General features: G+C 41.2%; 1 protein-coding gene across 1 annotated transcript in view; it reads right to left on the reverse strand.

The window, feature by feature from the left end:
- Window positions 1-16,438: 16,438 nt before the first annotated feature.
- The window catches only part of LOC117282229, a 40,884-nt gene continuing 40,253 nt past the window's right edge, over window positions 16,439-17,069 (reverse strand). Inside the window, exon 10 of the mRNA XM_033751025.1 lies at window positions 16,439-16,475. Coding sequence (XP_033606916.1) covers window positions 16,473-16,475 — 3 coding nt within the window. The 3' untranslated portion in view covers window positions 16,439-16,472. The remainder of the gene's footprint in view (window positions 16,476-17,069) is intronic.

Raw genomic sequence — 17,069 nt, forward strand, 5'->3', positions numbered from 1 at the left:
GAGGTGAACAGGTCATGTAGCACGAATGGGGGAGACGAGGAATGCGTATAGGATATTGGTGGGAAAGCCAGAAGGAAAGAGACCACAAGGAAGACCAAGGCGTAGGTGGGTGAACAATATTAGAATGGATCTTAGAGAGATAGGATGGGATGGTTTGGATTGGATAGATCTGGCTTAGGATAGGGACCAGTGGAGGGTTCTTGTGAACACGGTGATGAACTTTTGGATTCCATAAAATTCTGGGAAATTCTTGAGTAGCTGCAGAATTGGCGGCTCCTCAAGAAGGGCTCAGCTCCATGAGTAAGTAAGTAAGTAAGTAAGTAAGTAAGTAAGTAAGACAGTATATCGTCAATTCTACCATAGCACCACATATGCCTATATTATATGTAAAGCAGTAAAGTGTATTGTGATATGTACACACATACGGGGTCACTGGAAGAGAATGCTGGGATTATAAAAATATATCATTCAAAAATTGTCAAACGTATTGAAATAATTCGGCGAAAGAACACAAGTTTTGGATATGCTCAGTTGATGGCGGGTGGCGAGCGACGTTGAGATGCTTGTGTCAGTCGATCTATATATAAAACTTGTGGGCAAGGTCGGCCGTGAGAATTCCTGAGCACAGCTAGTTTTTCGTCCCAGAGTGAAGGCTGAAATTGTTTTATAATTAATAGAATTGAAGTCGGTTGTAAGAATGCAACGTAAATGGAGATAATTACTTCCACGTTAAGAAGTGCCAGATGATGATGCTGTGAGATTTGTTGAAAGATTACAAAGAAACGGGAAATGTTGCGAACGCAAATCTTCACGTCTACCAGGAACATAGGAAGAGAACGCGGAGCGCATTAGACAGTCCAATGCAAGAAACCCTAAAAATTCACTTGCTCGTCAGAATTTAGAATTAGGAATTCCAAAAACTGTGATACAAAACGTCATTCAAATGATTTTATACCTTTGTGTATGCAAGATTCAGCTGAAGCACGAAATCAAATCTGACGACTGGTCAAACTGTAAGTTAAAAATTCAGATATTTCTTAGCAACTTAACCCTTCAGTTATATCGATGTGTTTAACAGCATTTGAGTGATAATTTTGTTATAATCCCGGTATTCTTTTTCGATGACCCTGTATTGTCTTATTAGTGGCTTCACACTAGTGTTTCTAGAAGTTTTGGTTCCGCGATATTGCTCTAGAATTTTATTCGGTAGGCAGCCAATCTATTTTCCTTAATGCCCTCACAAGAGAAGAGTTATAGTGACTTGAAATAGACCACGATCATCACCTTCAAAATCGCCATTCATAATCAGGTTCCCTTCTAACTCGAAAATTCACAGAACATTTGCAGTTCAAACAGCGTCTGCAACTGATAATGAACATAATTCCATAAATGACTAAGTACATTCATTTTCCTTGTAGTCAACTAACAAATGGAGATCTTGGAGCATGATGTTTCTTCGGAAATAGTTCTCGCTTCGTATTTCATTTGTCTTGCGACTTTCTGTGTATCGCGATTTCTATAATGAGGAAAAGAACGGCTAAGAAGAAGCCTGCCCCCAGTGGAACAAAAAACGTCTGCACTCTGTTCAGCGTCACACTGGGCTGTTCTGGGATGTCATCATTCATCCTTCGTGGGTAGTGTCTTCTTTCCAATGCTGCAAGAATTCCAGCACGCTTCATTTCCTGTAACCTCAAAATGTTCAGACTTATAAGCAGGACACTATTGCAATTGTCGCACGTGAACGGAAGAATTGGGTTTATTTGGCTTCCAGCATTGTTGGTAATAGCATCGTAGGTCAGGTGTATGAGTGACTATAGACGAGGTTTGAACTGGTGACTCGATTTATTGACCACTTATACACAGAAATTGTAACTACAAGTAAACATAACAGCCTCATTGGGTTAAGCATTCTACAGATCCCTGTAAGTGCAGCATAAAATCTTCTATGTCTTCAAAAGTCGTTTCCCGGTAACTTCTCTTAACACTATGCTATGTTTACGTTTTTATCGTCTGGCGAATATGCCACAAATCTCGTTGCTTCAACTTAACTAATTTCCAGGCTGATGGCCATCTCACACCAGCCTTCACTAGTCTTCTCTTCGCGGACACACTAACTTCTAAACTTGTTCCGTTTATAACCTCTGGGCACAGACCTCACAGGAAACACGGCTCTTCTATTTTTGCCTGAGGGCCGGCCGCCCTTTACCCATGGGAAGATTCCTGGTACTCATTTATGTTAGAGAATTAGTCTACCCCAGAGCCATAGTGCGGCTGGAAGAATTATGTCAACTGAAAAATCCAGTGACCTCATCGGGAATTGAACGCGTGTCCTTCCTGCTTGTAACACAGTGCCTCAACCAAATACGCTACTGTGTGCCCCTGATGTACTAGGATACTGAAATAATTGCATAATGATGAGTTTCACAATTTATAATCCTCCCAAATACCTTTACAATGATCAAATCGTGGAGAATGAGATCGGCACGACATGTAGCATGTGTGCGAAATAGTAGAAGTGCGTATAAAATACTGATAGGAAATCTTTAACGACTGAGGTCACTGGAAGACCTATGCTACGAGTGTGGACTGGATTCATCTGGCTCAAGATAGGGACAAGTGGCTGGCTCTTGTACACACGGCATTGAACTTTCGAGTTCCACAAAATGCAGGCAATTACTTGAGCGGATCTGCAATTATTAACTGGCAATGAAGTATTCTCGCTTGTCAGTTTATGGGTCAGAGATCACCTCGTCTCCAGCAGTAGGGTCAGGGTCTATGTGCTGAATGATCATACATCGCCGATACACACGTCCGTGGGTCAATGCGATGCGTCACTCTTGCACTATGCGGCCGAAAGGCGTAGTCAGACTGTATGGTCTCTCATCCAAGCCTAAACCTCTCACCATGTCGCTTAACCTGGTGTCCCGGTCTGTCTAATTGTTTCTGCCTGTTGTCCTGTTGTATAACATCTTCGTGTAATCTGTATGGTTAGGGAGTGTTAATATTCTGGCCTTGCGGCCCATGCTTCGTACAAAACAAAGCTTGGTGTGGTCATTCACCACAGTGTCCCTGCGATGGAGGAGGAAGAAATTTCTGAAATATTGGTCCTCCACTCAACAGTGGCACGGCAGGCCATTCGAGAAGATTTAATTGCATCTGTTAGCGGCGAAAGCTTCATACCTCACATAGTGCTGAACTTCTCAGTAAAGACTGTGTTCTGTTGAGTTAGTTTGTCAAATGTGTTACTTTAAAGTCTTTGTTTTCAGTCTCAGTTTATTCCACTGGAATGTAGTAACGGGTACACATTGCCATCTGCCTATGGCACAGAGATATCGCCAAATCAATGGGAAATTTTCGTGCTGGGCGCTCTATGCGCGTCTGCTTAGAGGAGATGCAGGCTCAAGTGAACAAATCCTGCACTCCTGTATTTAAACATCCTGTTGCTTTACTGTACCTAATACTGTTTGTTGTACTATATAGTAAGTCAATAATGCAACAAATTGTTCCTTCTTTCTTACATTTTCACTTTCGACACATGTTTCGGCCCTTAATGGCCATCTTCAGGTTTCATACTACAGCGTGTGCTATTTTAGGGCATACCAATTGGCTACGAGTAAGATGTTTTAAACCATGAAGCGTGCAGTCGCTTATGTGACGAATGGACAATGTTAGTTCACTGTAGCAGTTTTAGCATAGTAAGACACCTGAAGATGGCCATTTAGGGCCGAAACATGTGTCAAAAGTGAAAGTGTAAGAAAGAAGGAACAATTTGTTGCATTATTGGAAGGCCTGTGTAGTACATTGAACAGTATTTAATTCTGCATCACTAAATCCACAAACATTTAATTGTGGACATAGTTCTATTCCAGTTGGTCAACAATGCACTCCTTTAAGCAACTCCTTGAACACTTAATTTACAGGATTTGAGGTTCTCAGAACAGTTCTTATGAAAAGTTCAACCTTACAGGATATAACGTAATGTAGTACGTTAAAAATCCCAGAAGACAGAAATATACACTTAAACTTTCCCATTCTTAATATATGTGTGACATAGCCATGTTAGTACTCACTGGAAACTGAACAGTCTCTTGTATGGACTTTCTTTGCTTGTGATCATTGAAGCCATATGCGAGAATGAAGCCTCTGGAATGGGCACAATGTTGCAGGTTGCATACATTCCAAGACCTCTGAGAGATGTCTCTGAGACGAGGGCTGCGTACTTCTCTCTCTCACAAATCCTCTTTAGAACTTCTATGTAGCTGTTTGGGAGCTCGTCTTTGTAAGGTTTCATCAACTTATCGTACACGTTTCTAAATACGGGATCTACAGATTTCTGAAAATAAAGAAATGTTACTCTTTTAGTATGTTAAGTTTCCCACATTTTCTAGGCAATCGGCTCACAGATGACGGCAAGGTTGTCAGCCTTACGCGCCGGCCGCCGTTTACTCCCAAGCACATGCCAAAAATATTCCTGGTAATCATTTCTGTTAGAGGCTGGGTCGACCCCAGGGCCATAGTGCGGCTGGAAGGATTAGGTAAATTGAAAAAATCCACCTCATATGGATTCGATCCCACGACCTTCCGGCTTGTAGCATAGTGCCTCAAACAATCCCACAACCCTAAGGGCCTCCACAGCTTGTTACAGGAGTAGCTTTACCTTTTATTCTTTCAGTGAGGGGGATGGACAATTTGATAGAAATTTGGAGGTCGACAACGAAAATTACAGTCTTTCCTCTCTTAAGTTCTTAATCATACCCCTCTTACGTGATAACAGCGATGACATTTTGATTTATAAAGCGCAAGAAAGTCTGATAATTGGCCTATTTACACCCACATATCCGGACAATTGTTTTTTATTCTTTCAGTAGGGTGAGACTGAGTCTTTTGGTACTTAGATCGCAAGTGGGACAACTGTACCATCCCTAGACAAGAGAATGTAGAAAGAGGCATTGGTGGAATGTTAATTGACAAGGGAAAACCTAAGTGTCTGCCTTATCCTCACTTTGTCCACCACAATATCCGCATGGAAATTGCTGGATTTAATCCAGACCTCCGGTGCCAGAAGCCGACAACTAACCACCTGAACTACAGCAGACGGTTGAAGAAATAGATCTCTGTCTCCACTCACCCGTATCTCTTCATGGCGAAGTACTTAATTAAGGGCAGGGGAAACTTCTATTTATGTCTGCATCTTAGTTGGGAGAGAGTTAGCTAAAACCTACTCGTCTGTCTGAGATGTTAATATTTTCCTGAGATTCGCAGAAGAAATTTGATTCCGAGCTTCTCAAATATTGCAATTACGTACATTCTCCCTTTCTCTTCAGTTTTATTTCGACAGTTTTGTACCTCGGTTAGTGATTTATGCGAGTCGTCTGCTACTGGTAGCGTAGTCAAGTCAGAAAGGTCACGATGGGTTAGATGTATGCGCATCCTGAATGAGGGAGACAACATATTGTAACGTGGATGGTCAGAGCGTTCCTTGGCAACGACCTGTAAACAACCTTCAATTTAGTGCGTTACAACAATAGGACGAATGTTTATAGCTCGTTGCTAGGCGACATTCAGAGCGCTAGAGGACTGACGAGATAGATATCACGTGACGTATTTTCTGTGCAGTCTGCGTCATCAACAATAGAACTGTGTTTTGTATGCGATCCGTGCTGTGGTTATATAACGGAGCTGTGAGTCGTAATTTCAGAAGGAACTGCAACTAGAAGTGACAGTGACAGTGACAGTGACAGGGATAGTGACAGTGAGAGTGACACTGACAGTGACAGGGATAGTGACAGTGACAGTGACAGTGACAGGGATAGTGACAGTGAGTGTGACACTGACAGTGACAGGGACAGTGACAGGGATAGTGACAGGGATAGTGACAGTGACAGTGACAGTGACAGGGATAGTGACAGTGAGAGTGACACTGACAGAGTTCTGAGTTCTTGGTTGAAGATAGGCACGGAAAGTTTGTAGAAGATTTAGCGTGTTATTTGGAGACTTTATGTGGGCTGGAGTGCAGTGATATCTGGACTGTGACTGTTATAGTTCCTGCGTTCTAGTTGTGGTACCAGGAGAGACTATAATAAGACAGATGGTGGAAGAAGAGGGTGAAATGACACGGCAGTGAATCAACGTGCTTTGGAGAACGAAGTAGAACTATGCAGAGAGGAGAGTTATGCGGAAGGAGTTGAATGTGGTAACTGTCATAACAGAGCGCGATTGTAATAGTGACGTCAAATAAATCGATTCATCAATCCAGAGAACCCACTAATTGCTTGTCGCGTTACCAGAATACGTGGCAATATCCAGTTTTCGCAAGAGATCTATTCGAAGGCCATCATTTCGGAGCTCGAGAAGGATACCAGAATATAATCTTAATGAGCCGACATACTCAGTTATTACAGAGACTGGCAATGCTCTGGACGACCGGGATTGGATTTCCGTCAGGAAAAAGTGTTGTGGCATGTAGACCCGTTGCTAAGCAGCGGCCCGTACACAACAGAGGAATGATTTTTTCTGCGCGATTCGCTAGACAACAATTGAATTACAACAATGTTTAGCGGTTCGTACCCAAATGTTATAAGTCGGGAACTACGGTGAAGTAGCTCTGACTCTGACATTCAGTCAGACGATTGGAATGAATTGGTTACTGAGTTGGTTACAGGACTCGTATGGTTCAGTTGTTGCGAGCTGTTGCTGTTAGAACCTGAGAGCTGAGCTCGAGAATATTTCGGGAACCCAGATGAAGGCAAACGTCCGCCGTCGGTAGCCACTACTGGGCAACGGCTAGGGAAGATTAAGAAGACTTCATATGTGTTGTGGTTACAGTGATCTTTCGAGTGTGTAACTCAGTGAGACTGTCGTAGTTATTTTTAATTACGACCTGTAAGGGTTCAAAATGCGTTAACTAATATAAACCCTGTCTACAGTCACTCATATGCGTAACGATATCATTCTCCTTGTCACTACGTCCAGTCCGGCTCTACGTCCTTAGGAGCATCTTGTTGTTCATGTTCCGGGACAAAGCGGTCGGGGCTCGAAACTTATCATTCTCTTTCGTGTAGAGTTAAAGTTAAAATGTGGGAAAGCATATCTCAGTTTCCCATATGTCTTTACATAAATAAACTCCGTGGCTTTAGTCCACAAACGAACTACACCAACCGAGCGACAACCGCTTGTCGGCGAAGTTAGTGCCAAATTTAGCAGATAGAACGTGTCGCGTGGTCAGCGCAACAAATCCCCACGGCCGTTAATTTCATGTTTCTGGACCGGATATATCTTTATATTATGCTTAGTTAAGCACAGTAGCAGGCATAGGATTAGGGGTGTGGTAATAAGAGCACTGATCCTTAGGACACTATTACAAGATATTTAGTATCAACTAACCTCTGCATGTCAAACGACAAGGGAAATCGATTACCGCGAAATAGTCGAGATCTGCAGATGCAGCCAGAACGTCCAGTCGGTATGTCCCGTCGTCAAGGGCGCCCTGGAAGTCTGTGTACGGTAAGGGATGGTGCTGCACAGTGAGCAAGGAGATGAAGGTGGCCGAGTATGCGACGAACAGCACCAGTGCTGTGACGTGGGTTATGAAGCAGATAAGGCGTGAAGAGTTAGACTGAGGCACTCTTCTGTTACCTGCGGGCAGAGTAATGATTAAGTTCTGTCAATATTTTCTCTTTTATAAAATTCCACCTAACAAAAGAAAGTTTCTTAAAATTATGTTTGTAGATTTTGAAACCAGGAAGGATTGCCTATGAACACATTCGTGATATAACATGTATTTCCATAACAAGTTCACTTATCTTGAGTTTAATTGTTAGAAGCCGCTACCTAGCAAAGACTAGTGAATAAGCAGAAGATTTTATGCGTGTTCTAGTTGTAGTGATTCATAGAGAGAAAATTAGTGAGATTGTTATAGTTATTGTAGTTACAAGTTACAAGCGATCAATAAATTCAATTATCAATCGAAGTACCGTGTCTAGCTACAAACACATGAAAACATTAATCTCATAAATTATTGTAAAAGTTGAACAGAAAATTAGATTTATAACGTCCGTTGTTGAAATATTATGAAAACGAATGTTAAAAATGTAAGCTGTAGATCTTCAAACGCATATCCGCACAGTGTGTGAAGCACCAAAGGACTATTCACCTTGCTGACAGAAACTGCCGAACACGTATACAGCCGAAAGAGACAAATTCTCTTTTGAGTTTCGAGCACTCCGAGCTTCATGTGTGTTGCTGAATTTCCACGAAACGTATAGAGAGGCGGTGAGAAGCAGAGCCGCCGCCAGAGCAACGAGCCACAGTTGAGTTGCGAACGGTGAAAGTATGATGCCTCTTAGCTCTGCATCCATATCAGGTTGCCTTGTGTACGTGACCATTCTGGCAAATATACAGAACAATTTCATGCACCTGTATACAAATATCTGGCGTATTGAATTCATTTTAAGTGCATATCTCGCGAAAGCCTTCTTTACTATAGAAATGGTGGGTATATGATATTTGCTAATTTAAGTTCATATTCTGCTACAAATGTTATCTACTATATCCATCATTGCATTAGAGGCATTCTTTCTTCAACAGAAATACAGTGAAACTTGGTTATAGCAACATCGGTTTCTGCGACACCTTGTCTATTGCATCAAATATTCAATGGTACGAACTAATTCCTCATAAAGCAACTGTTTTTATACCTTGCTTAGTACGACATGCACAAATGCATCAACCTCGTATGTAACGTCATTTTCATTCCTGAATTTCTCTGATATCGTGGGAAAGTTCGATGTGTCTGCCCACCCTCACTTTCTCTACTTCCTGACGTGACTGTCCTGGAAGAATACGACCGCGCTCTGCAAGAGGAGCGTGGGTTTTATGCGAAAACAAGGGTGAATCCATTAGGGTTGTGAACTTGTTTTATGAATCCAGGGGAGGCAGCAGTGAAATTGTGACAAAAATTATGGACATTGAACGTAATTTAGAAAGTGTGTATTGGGCAAGTAACAGGAAACAGATGAAGATAACTGATTACTGTACTCGTATCTAGGTACAGTAAGGCACAACAATTGATGTAATCTACTGTAATTTGGTGAGTAGGCCTACCTTTAATATACAGTATTAGTGCGGTGTGTATTGTCAGTGAAAAGCGCTGTAATATGTCTTTGATATTACACATTTGGGCAATTCCACGTTAATGTTACGTTAGTCTGTACTTAACTACGTATTTCACTAAAAAATGCAACATTTTAACTCGGTTTTTGGTAGATTTTTACGTGACTAACATAAGGCTACTGTGGAAGTGCCCATTTCGATTACAACGACATTCGTTTATAACGACACTATTTTTAGGTCCCTTTGATGACGTTATAACCAAGTTCTACTGTAATTACATGTACCATAGAAATGGAGTGATATAGTATGACAGCTCTTTGCAAGTAATTAATTATATGACGCAATAATATCAGCGAGCCCAATTGGCTCAGTCGGTATAGTGATATCCTACGCACTGGAAGGCCGGGGTTCGAATCCCACTAGCAGCATTTTTTCTCCTACAGAGAGCCTAAGCCGGCTCTGGGACACATCAAGCCTCTTGTCCAACAGACCGGAGGCTAGTTCCTTGAGGGTAAAGCAGTTTGGCCTTAAGCTGACCACTCACCTCTATCCAGTGCCGAGGTGAAGAATGGGCGGAGATATTCTTTCATTCCCCCATACGTCTTTATGGTATAGTACTGAATTGCTTAATTAATTAATTAATTAATTAATTACAGAGACAACTTTTACACCGTCATATCTTATACTGTACCTGAGATAAAAGTAACAAATCAAAATTGCATTCAGAAATAAATTAAGTAAAAGTAAGTAAAGTAAAGTAAAGTAGAACAATCCATGTACCGGGCCATGAAGGCCCATAGGATTGTGAGACGTTGAGGGTCCCACATTAGCGAGATAGTCGGCTTAAAGATGGCGGTAAGGTCGTTAGTCTTACGCGCCGGCCGCGCTTTACTCCCCGGGAAAATTATTTAATTAATTCCTGGTACTGATTTCTGTTAGAAGCTGGGTCGATCCCAGGTCCATATTGCGGCTGGAAGGATTAGGTCAATTGAAAGAAATCCAATGACCTCATCGGAACTTGAACCCGCGAACCTTCCGGCTTGTAGCAGAGTGCCTCAACCAACTACGATACCGCGTGCCCCACAAATAAATTAAGAGCAGATTTAATTCCGGAGATACTAATATTTAGTTCGGAAATTTTTGTCTTCGCATCTCCTGTCCAAAGGAAGTGAAGATAATTTTGCGTGCTCTCTTTCTGGGCGCGATGTTTTGTCTTTCGCTCGTGTGATACTGATTCACGCGCTTAAAACATTGTCATTACATCTGTCTGAAGTCAGTCATGGTTGCTGCATCAGCTGCAGAAATTTAACGTTAGAAATTAAGGAATATACTCATATTTATATATAATGAAACTGACTGAAGTCAGTCAGGGTTGCTGCATCAGCTGCAGAAATTTAACGTTAGAAATTAAGGAATATACTCATATTTATATATAATGAAACTGACTGAAGTCAGTCAGGGTTGCTGCATCAGCTGCAGAAATTTAACGTTAGAAATTAAGGAATATACTCATATTTATATATAATGAAACTGACTGAAGTCAGTCAGGGTTGCTGCATCAGCTGCAGAAATTTAACGTTAGAAATTAAGGAATATACTCATTTTTATGTATAATGAAACTGACTTGAAAGAAGTGACCTTAAAGTACATGAAACCATTCATCTGGAAATACTTTGGAAATGCCCAGCTGAGTTGCCCCTTCTATCGAAAATCTGAACGGGACTCCTCCGAGTGAAATTCGAACCTGTTTCCGCTGTATCTGGTCATGTAAACACACAATGTTACATTACGTATAATTATTTACTAATATTACAGATCATGTATTTGTAATCGTGCATTGCACGTCCTGATAGTGGACCCAAATGCATACTTACATACTCAGACTCGCTCAGCTCAGTTCTTCTTAAGTTGTTTCATAAGTAGGTACGCTGTAGGAAACTTTAAAATTAATGTGTTATTTAGAGTCAGTGAGCAGAGGAATATCCTAGACGAAATAAGAAAACAGAAGGCTAATTGGATTGGTCATATCTTACGCAGTAACTACCTTCTGAAGGGTAGGTACCCTTCAGAGGATCCTTCAGGGTGCGTATAGGTTCTCGTGATCGCAGGACAGGGCGAGGAGGGGAGGACAACGAAATCAGCAAGGCGGAAATACCCAAACAGAAATAACCAAATCAAATATTAACAAAGAATAAATATAATATATTAATAAAGAAAGAATACAAACATAATGTAAATACCTGTATCAGAATGATTGCAGAGTTCGCTGTTCTAAGATAGAATACTATGTAGAGAAATTAATTTAGACGGTCGAGGATGACCTCGACCGGTGGTCCGAAACGAGAACAACCTACCCCTTCAACGGTTGGGAAGCCAAGAGCCCTTAGCTCCACTCGTTAGGCCGCTAAGTCGGCTCAGGAGGGTAGGGAGAGAGGGGGACAGTAGAGACAGTAGAGGGGAGAAGTGCGCACACAGACCACGGACATGAGCCGACGTCACACTTCTAAAAGAAGTTATTGAAGGAAAGATAGAGGGGCGGATAGAAGTGACCAGAAGAAGAGGAAGAAGACGTAAGAAGATGCTGGATGACCTTGGGACAGAAGAGGATATTCTCATTTGAAATAGAAAGCTCTAGATCGCATTAAGTGGAGGAAATGTTTTGGAAGAGACTGTGGACCTATCGTCTGACAGATTACTGTTGAATGAATGAATACAAGAATAAGAATAAGAAATTTGGTATCGTTATATTTGTCTAAAACGTCTTTGAATTTGCGTCATCAGATATAAATAGTGAACTTAACATCGTCGTCATTACAAAGTTACTAGATTCTATTTTTGGCCTACTTTCCTTATTTGGAATAAATAAAAGGAGGCTTATCAACTTGCTGCCGGCGTGTCTCCTCATTAACTTTTAACCACCTGAACCAATCTTTATGAAACCTGGTACGTATATCTTGGTAGCTAGGCCCATGAGAGCAGCCTACTTCAGAAATCCTTCCAGTTAGTCTTCTTTTCTCTATGTGTATCCCCCTGTCATTGCTAGACAACGGCCCCGTAAACACATTCTCGCGGCAAGGGTGAATTGTTAGTGGCGCTGTCTCCTGTGTGGTCCTCGTATAACAAATGAAAGTACGCTATTAGTTCTCACAAGATCATCGGAATTATACGATTTTAACTGATATCTAAATATTGAACACACAATACTTTGTTTTCGTAATGATGCCCGCTCAAGGTATCACGTACACTCAGAGACGTTTCGGACAAGCTACTAGAATTATGTGTACTTAGAAGTCCATATCGGTGGAAGGAATGCAGTCGAATTGACACGTTCTGTTGAGAAGGCCACGATGTTCATTCCGACGTGGGCTTCGCCCCTTACGACCATCCCCACGACGCCGCTCCACGTCCCGTTCTCGTCCTGATTGCCGTACGCGCCGTCTTTAGCTTCAGAATACTCGGTCCTGTGGGATAGGAAGGAAACATGTACATGTATCGGGTGGCCCAAAAGTGGCTTTCTAATGATTAAATTCATGTGTGAAATTCAAGTACGTTGTGTAAGACGTGGCGAAGTGTGTGAACAGAAAGTTGACTTGTTACGTAGAAAATGATTTTCCGTTTTCAATTTTACATTAAAATGTAAAGCTATCCCCGTACCAGACCGTGAAGGCCCATAGGGCTGTGAGACGTTGAGGGTCCCACACTATCTAGACAATCGGCTCAAAGATGGCGGTAAGGTTGTCAGCCTTACGCTCCGGCCGCCCTTTATTCCCAAAGAAAATTATTTAATTAATTCCTGGTACTCATTTCTGTTAGAGGCTGAGTAAACCCCAGGGCCTAGTGCGGCTGGAAGTATTAGGTCAACTGAAAAATATCCAATGACCTCATCGGGTTCAATTTTACATATAAATGTTTTATTTATAGTGTATCCATTTCTCTCCTTCTTTATATTCCAGTTCTTAACTGCAGTGACTCCAGGAACTGAAACTCTGTCTCTTCCTTTTGTATGCTAACAATTTGAATTCGGTCCAGATATCGCAATGTGAAGGACTGAAATCTGGAGATTTTGGTGATCATACTGTGAAACTGACAAATTCAACAGTAGCGTTATCTGACAATTTAAAAAATCTGGTCATATTAATGTGAAAATGGCTGCTCTTAACGTTCACTTTGTTTTAATATTATGTGTAATGAAATATCAGAATTCAGTATAATTTTCACACATGCACTTAGGTGCACACTGCACAAATTATAAGAGTTTAATTAATACGTACTGTTCTTTGTATGTTACCTCCATGCATTGCCCAGTATGCACACAGTATTGTGTAGAGCAGCCGTGTCAAACATGCGGCCCCCATAGCCACAAAGTACGGCCCCTCAACTTTTAGAGCTAATTGATATTGAAATCAATGTTAAAATTTTAGTAGAAATATTTTTTGTAAAGACAATTTTCCAACAGACCAGAAGACAAGACGACTCACGCAGACATAAATTAGCAGGCTGCAGGAAATTTAATGTTTTGCTATTTCTAACATAATTTCTTGTGTAATCTCTCTTTTTACATATTGAAAAGTTGTTTGATACTTGTCAAAAATGGCATTCTCTTGCTTTTTAAAACTGTAAGATATGTGACTTTAGGTAATTATATTGAAATTATTCCTAAATAATAAATAGAATTAAATTTCCTTGTATCGAAATCTAATGCATTTTGAAGGGCGGCCCCGGACTGTTATTTATAGGGCTGAGGTGGCCCTCTGTACAAGTTGAGTTTGACATGCCTGACCCAGAGGGTTCCTTCTTAGGACGATATTTCCTTAAATAAATTTCACCATAACCAAAACTCCATTTGCAATATTTTCTCCCTTATAAAGTATCGTTATATAACATCAGTATAAAGGAAACTACTTTTTCTTCCGAAGCCTCTGAATCAGTTTCTAATTATGTGTTATTTTATAGTTGACAAAAATTCATATACGTGTATTACTTACTCATGGAGCTGAGCCCTTCTGGAGGAGAAGCCAAATCTGCAGCTACTCAAGAACTTCCCAGGATTTTATGGAACCCGAAGGTTCATTACCGTGTTCAAAAGAACCCTCCACTGGTCTCTATCCTGAGCCAGATCAATTCAATCCATACTATCATATCCTATATCGCTAAGATTCATTTTAATATTGTCCATCCACCTACGACTTGGTCTTCCCACTTGTCTCTTTCCATTAGTTTTCCCACCGATAGCCTATATGCATTTCTCTTATCCCCAATTCGTCCTACATGCCCTGCCCACCTCATCCTCCTTGACTTGATCATTCTAATTACACTTGGAGAAGAGTACAAGTTATGAAGCTCCTCATTATGCTGTTTTCTCCACCCTCCTGTCACTTCATCTCTCTTCAGTCCAAATATTCTCAACACCCTGTTCTCAAANTGCAAATTTAATTTTGTATATTCTAATTTTTATGTTTTTGGAGAGCAGACGAGAAGACAAAAGGTTCTGGACTGAACTCTGATAATACGAATCTCAATTAAAGCTGCTCTGATGTGCGTATTCACATGTCCTGTCATAGAAGTAATGACCAAATTTATTGAAACTTTTAACAATACACTTCACTGCTTCATGCCGCAATATAGTTACTACTGGCTTTGAATATTTCGTATTTTAATAAATGGCAAAGGAATTATTAATCTTTAATATAGTTTTACTTAATTCTAGTAATTCATTGAATATTATATTAAAATTTGACGTGAATATTTAATGACTTTCGTAAGGAATGTGAACAACAGTGGATTACTTTAATTCATTACTTTATATGCAGAATTCAGCACGTTGCTTAGCAACGCTCAGTGAATGTACATTCATGAGTTTGTGCTTTTAACAAGAAAGTTTGCGATATTCCGCGTCTGTTCTGTCGGTATTATGAAGAAAGTAAAATATCCGACAGAACTGGTTTTTACGATCATAACACTGCGTATGGAGATACAACTCACGTGAAATTTAACTGGGTTTCCATCTCGTCCCATAGATCGCGCACAAATCCAGACATTTTCGGTTTCTGCCATCTCTCTTCAATTCTTGTAATTTTTAGATGAGGATTCTGCGAAATGGATTGAATAATATGTTGTATAGTGATAATGAAACTTGGCCGCGCCATAGCTCAAGCGGTTAATCCCACCGCGGCGGCCCGGGTTCAGTCCCGAGTCTGGTCAAGTGGAATTTGTTGTGGACAAAGTGGCGCTGGGGCAGGTTTTCTCCGAGTACTTCAGTTTCCCCTGCCGATCTTCATTCCACCAGTTGCTCCACAATCACCCTCGCCTATCATCTGGGGCTGGTACAATAGGCCAGAAGTGGCCGCAGTACAAGTGACTTAGTCTTACCCCACTAGCAATAAAAAAAATATAACTTCAATGTAGTAAACTACAATTAAAGAAAAGCTATTATAAAGTATCCACGAGGGCATGAGCCTCGAGTGATATTACAAAATCCATAAATTTAAAGTTATTTTAAAACAATCGCAGTGCATTTTAATTGTTAAATTTCAATATTTTTCTATTTGTTAAAAAATTATTTTATTTATAAGATAGTAAATTCCGCTAGGTATTCACTCATGTAGCTCCTATACAGTTTGTTAATAACGAGTTACAGTCCCCAAGAGAATAGAGTAAAAATAAAAAAAAGTAAAGCTCTCCCTGTAACAGGCCGTGAAGGCCCATAGGGTTGTGAGGCGTTGAGGATCCCACATTCTCTAGACAATCGGCTCAAAGATGGTGGTAAGGTTGTCAGCCTTACGTGCCGGCCGCACTTTACTCCCCAGGAAAATTATTTAATTCATTCCTGGCACTCGTTTCTGTTAGAGGCTGAGGCGACCCCTGGGCCATAGTGCGACTGGAAGTATTAGGTCAGTTGAAAAAAAAAATCCAATGACCTCCAGTCAACCTATGTCCAGGAATCAACACCTGTTGAGATATGGCCGATGTTCTGTGATACCTACAAGAAATACTCTCTGTGGTTCCCATGCATATCAACACAGCTTTCAGATCTTCGTCACACAGAGGTGCGAACTCTGTCGGAATTTCCTGGTTTCACTCGAATCCCCTGATAGGTTATTCTCTGCTTCTTGCTGCAGTACCTCTAAGTCAAAGAATACACCAAAATATTTAGGTGTCCCCGCAGCCAAAAGTCCGGAGGATTGCGGTCAGGAGATCATGAAGGCCAGTTGACTTGGCCTCGGCGTCCTATCCGGCGCTCACCGGAAGTGTTCAAGTGACGTCTGACAATGCTGACGAATGACGTGGTTCCCCATCGTGCATGAAGCACATGCGCTCTCGTTGATGAAGAGGTTCATGTTCCAAGAGTACTGGTAAACCAATCACTGAAATGAGGGTACACTGTGCCTGTTAGTCTGTTAGGTAAGACAACTGATCTTAAGAATTTGTAGGATTTGAGGTTCTCACAGCTGTAGTTATAAAGAGTACTATAGTCCGGAAAATAACTGCGTGTAGTCCGGTGAAAGCCAACCGACGTTTCGGAGGAATATATCGCCTCCGTCTTCAGGGTCGTATAAGCCAAATAAGATACTGGAGTGAACACAGGTGGATTACCACCTGCTTCCACATGGTAGTTTATCCGGCTTATTCGATGCTGAAGATGATGGCGTTATATTCCTCCGAAACGTCGGTTGATTTGCACCGGACTACATTGCGTTATGTCCCACAATGTAAGACTGTCACGTATAAGGGGTTGGTGTGACTAATAATGATGGGTTCTGGATTTGGTGATTCGGTTTATTGGCGCATCTTTGCAATTACAGTTGATTAGAACAGCTCACACATTGAAACGCCGCATGAAGAGCCCTTACGAATCTCTCACTAGTCTCGGACTGATCTCTACTACCTTTGGTCTCGCTCTTGAAGTCGCAAATCCACTGCCTCTTATAAACTCCCAAGCGGCCCACATAGAAGACACC

This window comes from Cryptotermes secundus, unplaced genomic scaffold, assembly GCF_002891405.2.
Source record: "Cryptotermes secundus unplaced genomic scaffold, Csec_1.0 scaffold377, whole genome shotgun sequence".
Taxonomy (NCBI): domain Eukaryota; kingdom Metazoa; phylum Arthropoda; class Insecta; order Blattodea; family Kalotermitidae; genus Cryptotermes; species Cryptotermes secundus.